This window comes from Lithobates pipiens, unplaced genomic scaffold, assembly GCF_037356315.1.
Source record: "Lithobates pipiens isolate NorthernLeopardFrog02 unplaced genomic scaffold, aLitPip1_a1.2 Scaffold_8, whole genome shotgun sequence".
In the NCBI taxonomy this organism is placed as follows: Eukaryota; Metazoa; Chordata; class Amphibia; order Anura; family Ranidae; genus Lithobates; species Lithobates pipiens.
This window is the reverse complement of record NW_027507903.1, coordinates 170,333,398-170,353,520: the sequence shown is the minus strand read 5'-3', so window position 1 is coordinate 170,353,520 and position 20,123 is coordinate 170,333,398. Positions and strand designations below refer to the sequence as shown.

Below are 20,123 nucleotides of genomic sequence, written 5' to 3'. Positions count from 1 at the left end.
GCAAAATAATGGCAAGCCTGAAAATATTACCTGTTTGGGGGTACTTGAGGACTGGAGTCAAGAAACATTGGTCTACATCATCCAAAACATTTTTTTTTAAACTGTTTAACTTATAGGAGTTATAATAGTACACAAAATGACCCTTTATCTGGCATCACATTTGGTTCTGGTGGTGGAGTATTGTGTATTTAACTAAAAAAATAAATAAAGCATATTGCCACAAAACATTTTTTCACAGATTCACATTATGGAGGTTTTTCTTATACATGAAGATTTTGTTTTCAAGAACACTATTTGTTCTTGGGGTTTTACTATTTCCATTCACTTTTAAAAAAAAATGCCATTGGCTCTTTCCAAATAGCTAGCCTTACTGCATATATTGTAGTGAAAGTGGTTTTAGTTATAATGAATTATAGCAAGTAAAATTGTAGCAGACTAGGTGTGTAATTTTTTTTTAAAATGATAAAATCTTTCAAAAAAAGATTAAATAAATCTACAGATAAAAAAAAAAACACACTTATGTGGTTAACAAATGTATAGGCCACATATGATACACAAAAAATGCACACTATAATTCAATTTGCTGCAAATCAGGTTTGTTACAGATAACCGATGTGGAACGTGCTGTCTGTTTCACCATGAGGAATATTTCACCATGGGGGAGATTCACTTCTATGTTTTGTGCTGGTGGCCAAGAGATGGGTACAGGAAGGTAAGTAGGTGGGAAAATCTCTCAACAGTGACACCTTTTCCAGAGACAACTGTCATAGGCTGGATTTAACCTCACTTATGCAAGATTTCCTCTCACTTCATATGTTGTTACTAAAATGAGAAGTGATTGAAAATCTTTCTAGTGGTGCCAAAGAGAGCAGCCAAATACAGAAAACCATTGTCCTAACCATTCCCTCCTCTATCCAAATAAACACAGCTTTTACTGGCATGCAAAATAACACTATCATCAGGAGTGTTGCTAGGTCTACAAAAGATCTGGAGCTAGAGCCCATAGCAGCGGTCACCAACCTTTCTGCAGGCCCGGGGGTGAGGGGTGGCATGCCGTTTGTAAGCAATTTTTCACTGGCAGAGGTCGGTGTTATTGTTTCAATCATCATGGTACCATGGTTGATATGGTGTCAGGGTGGATGAAGCGCATATTTTCTATTGTTAAATTCTAATATATAACTCACCATAATGCAGAATCAGTGGGAGCCCTGGGCGTGTCACTTGCCACATCTCCTGCCACCAGATGCAGCATGTCCCTTGCCACCTTCACCTGTCACCAGATGTCGCTTTTAAACTTGCCACCGTCACCTGCCACCTGATGCGGATTGTCACTTGCCATGCTGCCTGCCACCATTTGCAGACTGTCACTTGCCACATCACCTGCCACCATTAGCAGATTGTCACTTGCCACATCACCTGCATGATGGGTTGTCACTTGCCAACTGATGTGGATTGTCACTTGCCATGCCAGCCAGTGCTACCAAATGTGCATTGTCACTGCATCGTGGCAGGCTGACAGCGCTGGTCCATTTAGTGAGAGCGGAAGAGCGCTGATGTGTGGCGGGCAGTGAGAGATGATGTCATCTCTCTGCTCCCTGCCACACATTGCTCCCACATTGAAGTGGCCCAGCTGTGAGGGCGGAAGAGTGGTAACATGGAGTGGGCAGAGAGAGATGATGTAATCTCTGCTCATCAGCCCGCTCGTTTCTCTCCTCTCATCCACCTCTAATGCAGCCCACCCACCGCAGCCGTGACCCGCTGGTTAGGCAGGAACCCTGCAGCAAGAGACTGGAGGCTATGGGCTCCAGATTCGGGGCTACAGCCTCAATAACCACCCCTTGGCGACGCCTATGACTATCATATGAGCTATTCATTTTAGGAATTAATATTATGTGTCTCTCTTACACTTGAACTTAATTTCCTAGTGGAAAAATATCAACAATTATTGAACAAATGCTTCAAGTGTAGAAAAATCGAATTAGATTTAGGACCCTCAAGCCAATGTTATACACATTGACTGTTTAATTTTAATTTCTTTTGATTTATTTTTTTACTTATTCCTATATATAGATATATATAGATCACTGCAATAAGACATTTGCTTACATAAATATTTTTTTTCTTGAGAAACTGAATTCTGAAGCTCTACCTGCTGGCTCAAAAAAAAAAAAGGCTTGTCTCTGTGCTGTTTAGCGTATTGTAAGTGGGAAACTTTGTGGCATTTGCGTAGTAATGGCTTTCATTTGAAGACTCGACCATGCAGCCCATCTTTCTTCAAGCATCTTGAAACAGCCACACCACGTTTTCAGAAAGTCCTGTATTTCACCTGAAGATATTTGTAGGTTTTTCTTTGTATCCCAAACAATTTTCCTGGCAGTTGTGGCTGAAATTTTTTTGGTCTACCTGACCATGGTTTGGTTTCAACAGAACCCCTCATTTTCCACTTCTTGATTAGAGTTTTTAACACTGCTGATTGGCATTCTCAATTCCTTGGATATCTTTTTATATCCCTTTCCTATTTTATACAGTTCAACTATCTTTTCCTGCAGATTCTTTGACAATTCTTTTGCTTTTCCCATGACTCAAAATCAAGAAACGTCAGTGCAACACTGGATGAAAGATGCAAGGGTCTGTCAGGTGTCCACAAACTCATTAATCTTTTATACACACACACTAATTACAAGCAAACAGATCACAGGTGAGGATAGTTACCTTTAATAGCCATTCAAATCGCTTTGTGTTAACTTGTATGCATGTTATCAGGCCAAAATCACCAGGGCATGTAAACTTTTTATCAGGGTCATTTGGGTAGTTTCTCTTGTCATTATGATTTAAAAAGAGTAAACAAAGTTGTTTGATAATAAATAGCTTTGGCCAAACACCAACCACGAGTGAAAGAAATGTTTTTATGTTATCATTCATATTCTCTGAAAAATGGCCAAGAAATCATGCCAGCATATATAAGCTTATGAGCACAACTGTATATACACTATATTGTTAAAAGTATTGGGAAGCCTGTCTTTGAGTTGACCCACCCTTTGCAGCTATAACAGCTTCAACTCTTCTGGGAAGGCTGCCCACAAGGTTTAGGAGTGTGTCTATGGGAATTTTTGACTATTCTTCCAGAAGTGCATTTGTGTGGTTAGGCAGTGATGTTGGACAAGAAGGCCTGGCTCGCAGTCTTCACTCTAATTAATACCAAAGGTGTTCTATCCGGTGGAGATCAGGACTCTGTGCAGACCAGTCAAGTTCCTTCACCCCAAACTCGCTCTTCCATGTCTTTATGGACCTTGTTTGTGCACTGGTGCTCAGTCATGTTGGAACAGGAAGGGACCATCTGTGTGAGTGCAGTTTCTATTTTTTGATATAATTGTGGTATCTGGTTCACACTATGTGAAGCAAAGGTCTCCTTTTATGAATTTTTTGAGTGATGAGTATAAGGGAGTTTGGCATCAGAGGAAGTCCTCTCAACCAGCCCTGGGGGTCCTCTTTACCCTTAATGTGAGAAAATCTGACCTCTTTGGGTGGTTTTGCATCTGATCTACTATCAAGTTATGTGTCCTACAGTGTGCCAGGGAGCTTCTATCCATGCAAGTTATGACCTTTCTATTTTAGGAGGTCATGGGTAAGCTTCCATACAGTACATTCAATTTGGTGACAGTTTATTACACTCGTGGAGGATGAACTAATTTATTTCATTTTTTCAGTGAACAATGGGATCACCACGTGCATAATTAACATGCCTTAACATAATGCACATTAATGCACTGCAGTGGAATGTTCAATTGTAAAGTGACCCAAACTGTCATCATGACACTTAGTTGATGTTTTTTTCCCCAAAAGGTCAGAAATGGAAGTCTCTAAGGTTTCTCTAAAAAAAGAAGTTATTTTTATGTGTGTATGTCTCAGGAATCGTTTTTATCCTTGAAGCTGAACACTAGAAAAAGCTAATATCATCTAAATACAAGAGGCTTACTTAGATCCTAGTGTGCTTTGCGTATTTCTTCCACATCTGTGCCATAATCCAGTGTGGAACCTTGTCTGTGCAGGTACTTCTTGGGCCGGTTGACTGGTCATGTATTCAACCCCTTTTAGTTTTCTGCAGGCAACCTGAGGTGTCAGGACCTGCTGGGTCTTTCCTACAGCTCTCTTCTCTGTACAAGCTGTGTGCAGCACCTTGGTGATATATATACATGTCTTTGGGTGGTTATATATACTTTTAGAGTGGGCAAACTTTGTATTTTATTGTGGCATTCATAGGTAGTCAAATATTTCCCTTGCATCAAAATCAAGGTTATAGTCCTACAGCAAAGATCTTTTCTCATTCTATGCCCTTGTACACATGGTCGGAAATTCAGATGGAAAATATCCGATCGGACCATGTTGTCGGATAATCTGACCGCGTGTGGGCTCCATCGGACTTTTTCCGTTGGAATGTCCGACCAACAAAGTTTGAGAGCTGGATATAAAATTTTCCGACAACATGATCCGATCGGACTTTGTCCGATTGTTTGTAGAGAATTCCGATCGGACAAAGTGCCACGCATGCTCAGATCAAATTATGAGACCAAAGCTATTGGCTACTAGCCTGAACGTAGTCCGTCGTAACGATAGAACGTCATCACGTTCTAAACGATCGGATTTACGACCGTATGTATGCAACACCAGTTTTGGACAAATTCCGTCGGAATGTCCAGCTGTGTGTACAAGGGCTAATTTCCATCAATTATGAAAAACTAAACCTTTAAAGATGTCCAGAACTATTTTATTTGCAATGTAAATGAATCTATTAGACAGTCCACTTGCTCATACAGGAACAGTACCAAACTGGTTGGTGGCCATTTTTGACAGACTTTCCGTAATGCATTTCAGCAGCAGACATTAAATGCCAGCTGTGAGGAGTTCTTATCTGTGGTTTAGCTTAATCACAGAAACAAAATAATTCATTGTGGAGAAAGAAAAATCAATGTTGTTTTCTTCATTGAAATGAGCTTGGCAGACTGGCGCTGTAGCAATTTCTAACACCTTCACCCAAGAGTGTATGATTGATGTCTCACTTAGAAGAATTCTGGCAGTAGAGCATTCACCTAAACTAATGCCAGCAACCATAGCACTTAATGACACGCCAGCACGATTCCATTCAATAGTGATTAATAGCCCAATACTTCATACATTGAAAAAAAAGCGGATTATAAAATAGGAGCAGCTGGAATCATGCTAAATATGTGAACTGAATATATTGTAACTACTTAAAGTTTTGTAAAACTGCCAGGACAAGCCTGACTGTAGCAGAATACAGAAAGCTTATCCACAAATTAAGTTTACAGGCATCTTGATATGTATCAGCTAACCAAGTATGGTCTGTAGACAATGACCAATCAGTGGTGATTACTGAACAATCATTGTAATGACTTTAATTTCTGGTAATAAAGCTGCCCATAGATGGAGCTATTTTCTTTCCTGCAACCACATGTTGTAGGAGAGAAAATTTCATGATTCTCCCATCAACACAGTCAGTGTTGATGGGAGAATCCCTCCCACACAGCCATTGTGTCCTCCCAGTGAAAGGGGGGGGGGGGGGGATTGAGCCATTACCAATAATCATGGTTATGATTATACCCAACAACACAGGGCTGGTTGCACCCAAGTTGATCAAACTGGCCAAGATTCCAACCATCTATGGCCAGCGTAAGCACTCCAAAGAGATCAAGATTCACTCAAGATTCACTCTAAAAGATTGTTTGAAATACAATAATAATTACCATCAATTTTTAAGGAGGGAACTTTTCATTTTAGTCTACAATCATGCTAATTTTCAAAGGACAAATTACACTGCATTGCACCATTCAGTTTTCTTTTACAATGAATGTTAACACTATGTTCATACAGCTGCAAAAAAAATGACATTTCAATGGAAAATCTGCAGGATGAAGACAATTATTATGTGGCTACAGCAAGCGTAGACTTGCATTTAACTATAGTGAACTAATTGCCTCTCCATCTAAAGTATTAAAAAAAGGCATGCAGTGTCTAATGGAATTGCACAAAGAGCTCCTGCAACTGTATTAAATATGATAATCTGTCCCACCATTCCTACATCATTATAAGAATAACAGACATGATGTCCTTTGTTAAAGGGAGACAATACAGGCGGTCCCCTAGTTACAAACATCCGACTTACAAAGGACTCCTACTTAAAAACAGAGGGAGATAACAGGAAGTGAGAGGAAATCTACCCCTAGGAAGGGAAATTCACTCCTGTAAATGTTATTAGGGGAAAAAGGTGTCTTCACTGATGCTTTATCACCAAGGCTTGTTTCCACAACAACCCAACATTTTCTAAATCCATGTGGCATTGGGACAGAAAGTGAGGTGAAATCTTCTGAACAGGGGCGCAGACAGCAAAACAAAAGTTACAGGGGTGTTAACCCTTCCCTATTATTACTTGTGCAAAATGTTTTTTAACCATTTATTAAAGGATTTTGAAATTATGCTGGCCTTTCAAACTATGTTGAGGTTTCTTAGAAAGTCTAGTACTGCTTTTAAGCTTCCTGCAATTTAAAATGTTTCTGGATATCAATTCCCTGGAATTGATAAAGAGTGTCATAGACTCTTTAGAATTCTATCATCCTCCCATGCGTGACTGATGTTAGAATCAGTTGCTACAGATCTTTATTGCCACTGCACTGAGAAATTTAACTGTGCGTGGGTGAAGCCTAATGGCGATGCTGAGTGACAAATAGCCCATCAGGTCTGCCAACCTTGTTTTTTACAACAGACAGCAGCCAGTGGATTCCATAGTCATTAGACAGCCCAAAAGCAGCACTGGAATCTACCCAATGTTATTTGCTATCAATTACAAGGACCTGATAGGGAATCAGTTTCTCGCCATCCCCATGAGCCTCGTGACATAGGCTGACAGCATCCTAAAAATCAAAGTCTTACCAACCAATGAAACACAATATTAAAGTTAATACACAACAGCCCAACTGTGATAACTCTGGTTAGTCTTAGTACATCAAGTTAGAGTTGGTCTTAATTACCTTTAGTTTCCTTATCTATAAACTGTTGGTAATTCATTTTTGATCTTCTCACACATTGTGAAAGGCCCAAATAAGAATGACCTAAATATAGATATTTACATAATTCCCACCTATATATTTTAAATGAATTTGTGCCCTTCAGGAGGTTGTAATTGAATTACCTTTTTTCAGTAAAAATATTAAGGATAAACTAAAAGGCAAATCTTTGTTAACTTTTTTATATACTTATTTTTTTACGTTTTTAAAATGTACCAAGCTGGTAAATAGATAAAAGCCCTACTAGTGGAGCCTATTTGGTCATAATAGTAGTGAGATGGCATCACTGTTGTGAAAGTATTTAGGCCAGCCAACTTTGTTTTTTTATTCTGCCAAACAAGACAAAAGATCATGTCAATGTGTCATGTTTAAATGTATTTAAGACACGCAGGACCATCCAGATATTGCCAGAATTGACAGTTAACTTCTGCAAAACAATTTTGTAATGTTCAATCTAAAAATGCTTTACAGTAACAAAAGTAACCCTAATTAAAATCATATTAGATAAGAGACTCAAATCTTCTGTAAAAATAATTACCACAAACAATAGACACTTGTTGTTAAGTCATTTTAAATGATTCATCTAAGCATTACGAATGCTTACTGCCCACATTTGTATATTATAGCACTTAATGAGGACCTGAAATTGTTAGCACAATTACCATTGATACAATGAAGCAAATATAACTTCAAAACAACATACAGAGATTTAATAATAGGCTTTAAAAATCCTTTTCTTGGGATACATCATGGGACACAGAGCCTTAAGTAATTGGTACACTACACCCCTCCTCCTTCCAGGAGCACATACGTTTTTGTAGCAAAGCAATATACTTAAATCCCAAAAGAGGGGAGGGACCTCTGTGTCCCATGATGTACTCCAAGAAAAGGATTTTACAGGTAAGCTGTAATAAAAATCCTATTTTCTTTATCATACATCATGGGACACAGAGCCTTAAGTAATTACTTAATGGGACGTCCCATAGCAATGCTACTTGAGGGAAGGGAGAAACAACCCGCAAGGTATTCACAGACTTAAGGACTTATACTGCTGCCTGCAGTACACTGTGCCCAAAGGCAGTATCCTCATACCTGCTTACATCCACCTGATAAAAAAATGTTTTGGCCAAGTTACGGCCTTACAGATCTGAGCCATGGAGGCCTGATGACGCATCTGCAAAAGAAGCACTAACCGCTCTGGTAGAGTGTGCCTTAACTTGAAAAGGGTTGAATCTTACCCCTTCATTTATAAGTTTGAAGTATAACTTGCCAAATCCACTAATCGATAGTGGATCTCGACACTGCCTGTCCATTCTTAGGACCCTCTGGCAGAATAAATAAGACATCAGTCTTACGAATCTGAGCAGTTGCCTTTACATAGATTTTCACTGCTCTCACCACATCAAGACAATGTAGTGACTTTCCTTCCCTGGAACATTGTTTTTGAAAAAAACAATGGCAGGACAATATCTTGGTTCAGGTGAAAACCTGAAACTACTTTTGGTAAAAAGCCTAGATGAGGGTGTAACACCACTCTGTTCTCATGAATAATCAAACAGGGCTCTTTTCAAGAAAGAGCAGCCAATTCTGAAACTCTCCTTGCTTAGGATATAGCAACCAAAAAATACCAGCTTCCTTGTCAGAAGGACTAAAGGAATATGCTGCATCAGTTCCAATGGCTTTCAAATGGCTGTTTTTATAACGCTGACAAAACAAATTTCAAGTCCCAAGGGCTTAAAGGTGATTTAACTGGCAGATTAATCTGCATCACCCCTTGCATAAAAACCCCAGACTAAAGAATGCATAGCAAGTGGTCTTTAAAATCAGATCAGTAAGGCTGAGGCTTGGCCCTTAATAGTACTCAGGGCCAATGTCATCTCTACGCCTATTTGTAGAAAGGCAAGAATTCTGCCTATGATAGATCTCTGTGGATGTCAACGTGTGGATTCACACCAGGGAACATAAGCTCTCCATACTCTATAATATATATAAATTTAGCGTTCATAAAGTAGGATGGAATAGCGGCCCCTGTGAGAGCAGGTCTGGCCTTAGTAGATGGGAACATGGATCCTCCACTGCCATCTTTATGATTTCTGCATACCATGACCTTCTGGGCCATGCTGGTGCTGCCAGAATTACTGGTTTTCTTTCCAACTTGATCCTGCAAAGAAGTCGAGGCAACAATTGAATAGGGGGAAATGCATAGATCAGTGAGAACTGATCCCACAATATCACCAACGCATCTGTTCTGCATGCGAATGGATCCTTTGTTTTGGACACAAAGTTAACTAACTTTATATTGAACTGGACACTAGAAGATCTACATTCAGAGCCCCCCATCTTTTGACAAACAGCCTGAACATATGTCGGGGTGAAGAAACCATTCCCCTGGGAATAATCTGCTGGCGAATTAAGTAGTCTGCATGCTAATCTACTATTTCTGGAATGCAGACTGCTGATAGGCACTGAATGTTTCTTTCTGCCCAAGTTAGAATATGGATCACCTCTCTCTGCGCTGAGAGATTCTTGGTGCCCCCTTTGGTGATTGATATAGGCCACAGCTGTGCCATTGACGGATTGGATCCTGTCAGGACAATTCCTTAAAGAGGAAGTAAACCCTGATGGGTTTACTTCCTCTTTTTTTCCCTGCAAAGGTAAAGCATAATGGACTACTATGCATCGCATAGTAGCTCATTATGTGTCACTTACCTGACACAGGAGCCAGCGAAGTCGCCGCTGATCCCTGTAGTCCGCCGCATCCATCTTGCTGGTGGCGTCTCGCAGCTCCGACCAATGACAGCGGCGAAGCCGCGATGACGTCACTCCCGCGCATGCACACGGGAGTCGCATCTCGCAGCTCCGCCGCTGCCATACGGCGAAGCCGCGATGACGTCACTCCCGCGCATGCGCACGGGAGTCGACAAATTAGGTAAATCCATTCTTGGATTTGCCGCATTTAGTGCGCCTGCGCGCCGCTGTCTACGGCGCATGCGCCGTAGACAGCGGTGCCCATTTTCGGGCAAATATCTCCTAAACCATATAGGTTTAGGAGATATTGCTTGGACCTACAGGTAAGCCTTAATCTAGGCTTACCTGTAGGTCAAAGTGGTTTGAAGGGGTTTACTTCCTCTTTAACCTGGAAGTCCAGGCTTTCAGAGCCAGACGAACTGCCCAAATGTCTAGGATGGGCAAGGCTCTTTAGGTTCTTGAACACTGTCCTTTGACAGTTGTCTTCTCTGTCATTTACCACTTTCCAGATAAGTGGTCTGAAGGATTTACCTTCTAGCAGATTTTTAGTAACCACCAGTTGAGGCTTTGGGACACCCTTGGGGACAACCACATTGGCAAGTCCAGAGCTTGGATTGTTTTGTTCCAAAAAAATGAAAGTGTTTTACAACAGTCTTGAATGGAACTGGGCATAGGGGACTGCTTCGAATGAAGCCACCATCCTTTCTAACAACCTCATGCAAAGGTGAATGGAGGGATCTCCTTTTGACCTTACCATCCGCACCAACTCCCTTATGGAGTTGTCTTTTGCCTGGGCAAAAACACCCTTTTATGGGCTGTATCTATAATCAGACGAAAATACTCCATCTTTTTTAGCGGCTTTAAGGGAGACTTCACTAGGTTGAGAATGCAACCCAGACTTTTCCAGGTAACTGGTTGTAATGCGTACACCTTACCCCGAACACTGATTGGTCTATTAGCAATAGATTGTCTAGGTATGCCAAGACTGTTTAAGCCCTGTGCCCTTAAGTTGGGCTAGAGGTGGGGCTAGCACTTTCCTGAACACTCGGGGTGCTGTAGCTTCCCCGAAGGGCAAGGCTATAATCTGAAATGCTTCTGTTCTACTTCGAACTACAGAAACCTTTGGTGAGTGGGAAATATATGGACATGCAGATATGCATCCCTGATGCCGATAGGCACCAGAAGTTTTCCTCCTTGTAGGATAGAAACTACTGACCTGATAAACTCCATAAAAAGGAGCGGATCAGGAACTGATTTAGATTCTTCTATAAATAGAATGGATCTGTTAAATTTCTGCGTGGATCTGTACATGTACAGGAAACACATGAAAAAGACAGTGAAGGTTTTAAGGAACCTAAGAAAAAACAGAACTATCAGCTGAATCTACTAGAGGTAGCTTGAAAGGGGCACAAATCAACTCTGTAAGAGATTTGTACCAGCAATTTCTCAGATTGCGAGGCTGAAAAAAGGTTCAACTCCAGTTGTCTTCTCCACAGAGGAGTAATCGGTTTGCCTTTCTTTCCTGATCACCTGAGGGTAACCCCTCATCCTCTACCCACTGTTTCCTTTATAAGGCATTTAAGGTGGGGGAGGTGGATCAAACACGCTTCCACGCTTGCAGGACGGAGAAAAAAAATGCATCTCCAGTCACGTATACAGTGGCTGAATGTTTTTCTCCTCTAGAGTCTGATGGTGGAGGCCATTGCTACTGCCTAGAGGCAGCTGCCCCTAGTGCCAGGATAAGGAGTCCATTTTAAGTAAAATGACGTTTATACCTTCTTTTTGGGCAAAAGAGTACCTTTCCTGCTAGAAATCATTTGGATGGATTTAACCAAATTCTCCCCAAATAGTCGCACCCCATGAAAGGGGAGCTAGTCAGAAGCTTTTTTGCAAGATGCTTAGGCTGACCAACCCTTTAACCACAGGGTTCTATGCATGTGTTTTAGCACAAGCGCAAGGCGGGACAGAAGGAGGATAGAGTCCCTTTATGGCATCTATGGCAAAACATAGCGCCCTTGGTAGTTTGAGCAAACAAGCAGGACAAAACTCTGGATAGCCGCACATTGGAAAAAGACTTGAAATCCCATCTTTAATTGAAACAATGTGGGGCTACTCATGGGCCTGTTGTGCAGGGACCTCCCTAAGGGCCCCCTGAACTGGTCCTTTTAGGGACTGACAGGTGCCTATTGCAGTGATTGCAGGCTGAGAATGGTACCTGAAAAAAAGAGGATTTTTAACAAAAAAACTACTTCTTATCTTTAAGGATTTGTGCATTGTCTACTGGACAAGTTATGCTGGAAATCGCAGCACTTATTGCTGGAACTTTCCATCTTTTGTGAATTTCTCCTCCATGGATATTATTATTATTATATGCTTATGCGGATGATCCCATTCAGCATAAATAAGCTTTTCTAGTAATGCATGAAAAAAGCTGTAAAGGTTTTAAAGAACCCAAGGAAGGGACCAAACTTTCAGCTGACTCTGTTAGGGGTAGCATGAAAGTGGAATGAACCATCTCCGTAAGAGTTTGTACCATCAATCTCTCAGATTACGAGGTTGCATAAGGTTCATCAATTGTTGTTTCCTCCATAGAGGAAAATCGGCTTATTTTTCTATGTGATCGCCAGAGGGTAATACCTTATCCTGTGCCCACTGTTCCCTTGGAGGTGGGGAAGGGGGATCAAGCATGCTTCCTATACGTTGGATGGAGGATGCGACTAAAGCTGCTAAATTTCCTTCAAAGCCCTGCAGGGCAGAGGAGATTGCATCTTCAGTCATGTATACAGGGGCTGAAGTGTGAGAAGCAGTTGTACCACCGATCAGTTCCAAAGACTCACCCTGGCTTGCCATATCTGTATCTCCAGTAGGATGACAGTGTGAAGGCATGACTGGAGTTTCCAATGCCTGTAGGTGGAACTTTTCATGCCTTGGTAGTAACCTTTGAAGCCATAGTGCTAAGCACAGAAACAGAGGCACTCTAAGAACTGTTCTATTTGCTGAGCAATAGTAGGAAAAACAATGTCGGCATAGACTAATCTGATGCTAAACAATAATGTCTTTTACTATACTGAAAATGCCTGTGAACACTCCCTCATGTGCTCCAGTGCTCCTGTGTCCAATTGCAGCCTTGCTTCAGCTGCTTTGATATACATTTTTTATTTCTCAGAGCACAGCTTTTAGCCTTTCAGGTGTAAACCTGATTGTTTATGCGCCGTGTGCTTTTCAAGGATGCCGAGTCCCCACACAGCGCATACCACTTAAGCCACGTCCCTTCCATGACTCTCCCTCCTCTTGTTTCAAAGTAAAAATCTCAGCCTCGTGCGTGCGGACAGCTTCGGTCTGAGACCAGCCACCAGGCGGCTGAATAATCGGCTCGTGGTTGATAACACATTAACAGACAAGTAAATGTCTTTTAGCCAGAAGTCATCCCACACCCCTGGAGAGGGGGGGTGGGAGGTGAGTAAGCAGGCTGGCCGCAGGTACCTTTAGCAATTTATCAGCCTCTAGTTCTTTTTTTACTGATTTATAGCTGTTACAAATGAAATGTACCATAGTACATGTACCCCCAGGCACTCAGTTTTCCCAATTGGGGGGAGAGGGAACCCCCTCCAGCTGCTAGGACACATGCTGTAAGTTTAGCACAGATTAATAGGTTATATGTATTCTTACTCCCTCTAGAAGAGTTTTAAGACATTACAATATTGCATATTGAAAGAAAAGTCATAGGTGGACTTTGCAGTTCCTATGCTTTTCTCTTACCTTTTCCTCACTGCAGGATACTGCTGAAAACAGACAGATCCAAATTTCACCCATCATGGCTGGCAGCGTAGTTAAACCTTCAAAGACCGGGTCCCTTTTAATAGGGGTTCCACTCCTTTGGACCTGTATAACACCCCTCAGGAGTAACTTTAGGTAATGTTGCAAGACCAAAAAGAGTCCTGGTTCCTAGGGTCCAGCCCTCAAAAAGAAGCGTTATAGGCAAAACCTTGTTCTTCTATGCAAGGCCTGGGTACCATTCTGTGGCCTCAGTGGTGTAGATGGATCCGGTTGTGGAGGTTTTTTAAATCCAGCATGGATTCCTCCTGGAGCTCCTCAGAGCACATCTTCACTCAGCACCAGCACCTTAGACACTGGCGAAAAAACTGATGTGCTCCTGAAAGAAGGAGGTTATCTAGGGAGTGAACTTCTTTGATTAGGTATACCAGTGTCAACACCTGAAGGTGGCCCATAACCCATTAAATAATTACTTAAAGTCCTGTGTCCCATTATGTATGATAAAGAAACAGGACAGTTTAGACAGGTAATAAAAATATGACAGAACTGTCACTGGCTTGGGTATAACTGATATTTTAAAGTGATAGATCATTTTAGCATGAAGCATTCATTTTACTTACGCCTACTTTCATAAATTGCTCTTGATTTCTCATAAAGTTCATAGGGGTCAGGTTTTCTTGGGTCAAAGGCCTCTGTAGAATCAGGAAATGAACCTCTATGTAAGGTTGGTGGGTATGGGAGAGTGGGTGGTAGTGATGGTGCTGATAAACTAGTCTGGGGGCTTCCTTGATTTTCCCAACGTTCCATCATCTGTAACACAAACAAATATTGTCAACATGATTACGGTAGGTTTCTTCATTGTTATTCATTGTTATAACAGTGTTTGTTTTTGAGCATTGACAGAACATGAATTGACGATTAAACATTAAAGCTTAACATCCAGAAACAGCTTGAATATTACACTTATGTTCATTATCTGCTCACAAAATTAATCAAAACCATAAACCCCTCCAAGATTAAATCTATTGACTTATTTTGTTCAGTTTCCAGGATTTAAAAAACATTTTCTTGCAAGCTATCTAGCCTAAGCCACAGCTGCCATAATAAGATGCAATGGGGGTTATTTACGAAATGCAAATCCACTTTGCACTGCAAGTGCACTTGAAATTGCAATGAAAGTGCACATGGAAGTGCAGTTGCTCTAAATATACAGGGTAGATCTGAAATAAGTGGAAGCTCTGCTGATTTTATCATCCAATTATGTTCAAGCTAAAATGCTGTTTTTTATATTTCCTTGCATGTTCCCCTCGGATCTACAGCGACTTTACTTCCAATTGCACTTTCAGTGCAAAGTGGATTTTCCTATAGTAAATAACCCCCAATGTGTATATCTATCTATCTATCTATCTATCTATCTATCTATCTATCTATCTATCTATCTATCTACAGTGAATGAAAAAGTATTTGATCCCCTATTTTTTTTCTCCCTTTAAGAGAGTGTTTCTAATCTCAGCTCATTAGCCGTATAGAAGACATCTTGCTGATCAATAGGGAATACAATACTTTTTTCACTCATTAAAATGCCAATCAATTTATAATTTTTTGGGATATTTTTGTTGTTATTCTCTCAAAGGTAAAATAACCCTACAATACAATTATAGACTGATCATTTCTTTGTCAGTGAGCAAACTTACAAAATCAGCAATTGATCAAATACTTTTTTCTATCGATCTATCTATCTATCTATCTATCTATCTATCTATCTATCTATCTATCTATCTATCTATCTATCTATCTATCTAGGAGAGGGTGAGAGAGAGCGAATGAGAGCACCTACACAGAACCAGCAGTTTGTATTTTCATAAATTAATACTATATAGAAAATAATCTCAGAAGCCAACAATCCTAACACCATATCAATATAAACAAAAGATAACTTACAGGCTTGGAACTTTTCCAAGGAGAGAAGAAACCTGAAAACGAAAAGTATAGCAACACCATTAAGCATGAAAAAGCATGAATAACAACCATGAAAAGTTACAGATCCTGATTTTGAAGAGAACAAAATATAGTGTTAGCTGCATGATAAAAAACCACTAATAGCAATACAGTTTTTTAAAACAACAAAATCTAAAAAGATATAAATATAAAGATACATTAGGTCATTAGGACATTAGGTCTTAAGACAAACAACAGTGTGCCCAGAGCAGTGCCATGCTGCAAACAAATAAGAAATCATTCTTCATTCACCTGACTACAAGAAACTTAAATCTGCTTTTTCATATTTTACTATCAATTTCAGGATCTCATTGGTCACAAATGCATGGGTGTCATCAATGGAAACATCATGTAGGTCAACACACATTCACTAGTGCCCCAGTATCTGGCATATAAACACACTAATTACAGTGATCTGAGCAAGATCTGCTACATTCTGGTTTGATTACAGGTTCCTTGCAAGTACTTTGATTTGGCCTGTGCTCTTGCTTCATGTTCCCCTTATTTCCCCAAACTTGGTTTGTTATGTCCTTCCATGCCTGCCCAAATGTTTGTGTGTAGTTATTGAACGCTACAAATTCAGAGACTGCAGCTCTGTGTTACTATCTTCAATAAGATGTTAGCAGTCCCAGCAGACTCAGAGCCATCACTCATGTGACACTCTATATTGTTTCCCTTCATGTCTACCCAAGCAGCTACATAAAAGGTTACCTAGGGAGGTGATGGGAAGGCTGGAGATGCTGGGTGAGCACAGAAAGTAGTTAGACATTTGCCAAAGAGGAGAGGGCTATGATGTGCAAGGAAGGAGGAGACTGCTCTAGAGAATTGACTCTCTTTGAGTAGACAATTTTTTCTTAACAAGTTTAAAGTCACATTGAAAATGATTAAAAATTAATTAATTTTTTGGAAGAGAAAATCCCTGCAAATTAATATTTCAAGTATTTTATGTTTCTGTGTCTTTACCTCATTAACCACTTCCCGACCAGCGCACGACGATGTACGTCGACAGAATGGCACGGGCAGGCATATTGGCTTACATGTACGTCCAATCTTCAATGCCTCCGCGCCAGTCAGGACCCCCGAGTCCGGTCGCGGGACCCGCGGACTCGATCGCCGCGGGCATCCCCGCGATCGTCTCACGGGACGGCTGAATGGAGGAAATGCTGTGTAAACGGCATTTCTCCATTCTGCCTAGCAACTAGTGACGCTGATCTCTGCTCCATGTGATTGGAGCAGAGATCAGTGTTCACTAAATGAAAGCCCAACCCCCCCACAGTTAGTAACACACCCCTAGGAACACTTAACCCCTACACTGCCACCCACTGGTTAACCCCTTCACTGCCAGTGTCATTTACACAGGAATCACTGCATTTATATAGCAGTGATTACTATATAAATGACAAGGGTCCCAAAAATGTGTCAAAAATGTCAGATGGGTCCCCCACAATGTCGCAGTCACAATAAAAATCGCTGATCGCCGCCATTACTAGTAAAAAAAAAAATAATAAAAAATTATTAATAAAAATGCTATAAAACTATCCCTATTTTGTACCAAAAATATGTAGAAGAATACGTATCGGCCTAAACTGAGGGAAAAAAATGTTTTTTTTATATATTTTTGGGGGATATTTATTATAACAAAAAGTTAAAAATAATGTGTTTTTTTCAAAATTGACGCTCTATTTTTGTTTATAGCAAATTAAAACCGCAGGGATGATCAAATACCACCAAAAGAAAGCTCTATTTGTGGGAAAAAAAGGACGTCAATTTTGTTTGGGAGCCACATCGCACGACCGCGCAATTGTCAGTTAAAGCGACGCAGTGCCGAATCGCAAAAAGTGGTCTGGTCTTTGACCAGCAAAATGGTCCGGTCTGAAAGTGGTTAAAGTGAAATATTTAGCCTTGTGATTAAAAAAATATATAGGACTTGCAAAAGCAGGGTTGGTGGCCAAAGAAAGCTAAAATGCCAAGGACACCTATAACTTTTATTTCAGAAACTAAACATTTCCTGTACAATTTCTCTGAAATGTAAACTAAGGTGACATGAAAACAAATACTTTAACAATTAGGCATAACACATGTCAGTACAACATTATTCTTCATAACTTTATATAGTAAAATTTCAAGCATTTTGGTTAAAAAATGCAACGTTGTCTCCTTAAATGCTGCATTACTGAGTAATATCACTACTATCATTTAGGATAGTTGCAGATTCAAACAGGATCAATCCTTGCATTTCAAGCCATTGTGGGGACAGGTACTCTTGCATCAGAACCAAACACTCTGGACCTCATAGACGGCTTGGCAGCAGTTTCCATCACAGCATGCTTCCGCACTCTACAATGGCTTCTCCATGCAAAGCCCTATGGCCTCTACTACGTGAGCATCACCTAAAAGAGCTAACAAACCCATGCTAGTAGGTACCTCCTGCATACTGCCTGTGCTGGAGCAGGAGGGAAACCAACCAAAGTAACCAACTGTATACAGGTACATAATGAAAATGCATTTCACTGAGACCAAAACTCCACTCTATCACCAATGCAGACACAGGTATACTAGGAAGTACAATTCTGCAGCACCCCCGCCTTACAACACCCCCTTTAGAAACTATTGATCCTCCCCTAGATCATTTACTTGAGTAATGCCCATACTGTTGATATAAATAAACAAAGGTAAAGATTTTGAATTGGTTTAGTCTCATTTTAAAGAAAGAATAGTGCTGAAGTTGTTTCTTCAACAACTTTCTGTTCAATACAAAGAATTGAGACAGAAATTGAATTAGCTGCTTGAGACTTCTGGGTCAGTGGATATTCAACCTCTGACTTTCTGTTACTGAACTGCTAACAGAGATGAATGCAAAACAATTGTGTGTCCTTCAAGATGCTTATACCACCCATTTTCTTTTTCTATGTTAAGGTCACTGATAATTTTGGTATGACTGGCAACATCTACCTTTAGCATTAACAAACTTTTATGTAATTACACCTTTAAGTCACAGAACAGTTTACGCCTTAGGAATAGCAATTGCTTCATATTATATGTCACAGACTTTGCCTCTCATTTGAAGGCTCAGAAATGCTTCAGAAAAACGAATAAAATGATGTAGTGAGGGTGACATTTCGATGTACAGTAGTTTTCTCAAAAGTATAATAATTCTGACAAATTTGATAAATAGCAGAGAGTGATGAAACATTTTCTCATTTTACATATGTCTGGAAAGCAGAGATAATAGGGTATAGCAAGACAAATAAAAATTGTTTATTGAACATGAAAAAAAAAAGAAAACAAATGTTGACCAGTAATTATACTTTTTTTTAAACAAAAAGGTTTGTACAGGTTTGTAAATGTTATGGTGCTTACGAAGATTATTAGCTAAAATGCAATAAATGATTAAAGTACTATTACACCAAAATTCAATATTTCAGTTCATCCTGGAGTGTGGTTGAATAAATACATTTGAAAAATCAACTGTGACCCCTTCATGTTAGGCAACACAGGTGTGCAGACAAAGGATTTCATGTCTGCTTTTGTTTCCTGAGCCATCAAGTGGTAAGAAATCCTTTGGGGGTTAAAATAAAGCTTTTTTTTTTTTTAAACATTCACATTTCACAGGCTGGCTGGGATAAATTAAAAAGTAAAAGTATACTTATACAGAATGTATTAATTACCTTTCTGGTAGAAAATGCTGCGCCAGCATCCATGTAGGGCTGGCTTCATGCTCAAAGCCCTAGGCACTTGATTATGTGATATATGCATAAGTGGAAGGTCAAACAACCTCAGCCTCTTGATATCCCACTTTAACAGACTTACATAACTAACTACTTTGGCCTTCAAACATTTGGCCAGCTCTGAATGTAGAGCAGCATTTTCTCTAGAAAATGTATTTCAGTTCTTCTATTTTTTTTTTCTTAAAATATATAGGATTCATTGACCTAGGTAAATATCCTGTCCCAGAAAAATAATTATTAAATGGGTCTGCAGTTCACATTCAAAAGATTAGGTTACCAACACATACAAATAAATGACACACAAATCCGTAAAAAATCTAAAATACATAATAAAATCATCTTTGCTCCAGTGTGATCTAAATGTACAGGCACACCCCACTTTTAAGTACACAATGGGGTTTATTTACTAAAGCTGGAAAGTGCAAAATCACATTCACTTCTGCATAGAAACCAATGAGCTTCTAACCCCAGCTTGTTCAATTAAGCGTTGGTAATAAAACCTGGAAGCTCATTGGTTTCTTTGCAGAAGTGAGCCTAATTTTGCACTTTCCAGCTTTAGTAACTAAACCCCATTGTGTACTTAAAAGAGGGGTGTGCCTGTATATATCGGGCTTTCACACTGGAGAGACAGGAGAGGCTCTTTACAGGTGCTATGCAGGCTCAATTTTTAGTGCTGTAGCGCCTGTAAAGCACCTCAGTGTAAAAGGGCTTAAGTGAAGTTAATAGTCCATATCAATCATGCATACTAGTTATCGGCATTTGCTCATGCTGCATAATGGTATACTGTAGATGCAGG

General features: G+C 40.1%; 1 protein-coding gene across 11 annotated transcripts in view; it reads right to left on the bottom strand.

The window, feature by feature from the left end:
- Window positions 1-20,123, bottom strand: part of MAGI2 (membrane associated guanylate kinase, WW and PDZ domain containing 2) — a 1,006,736-nt gene that overhangs the window by 91,600 nt on the left and 895,013 nt on the right. For 10 of the 11 annotated variants that reach the window (XR_013271122.1, XM_077474033.1, XM_077474035.1 and 7 more), the window contains 2 exons: window positions 15,543-15,574; window positions 14,222-14,411 (listed from right to left, as the gene is read on the bottom strand). Coding sequence is in view for 10 of the 11 variants with exons in the window: in XM_077474033.1 (XP_077330159.1) it covers window positions 14,222-14,411; window positions 15,543-15,574 (222 nt within the window). In the remaining variant the exon portion in view is untranslated. The remainder of the gene's footprint in view (window positions 1-14,221; window positions 14,412-15,542; window positions 15,575-20,123) is intronic. The other variant, XM_077474034.1, reaches the window with a different exon arrangement.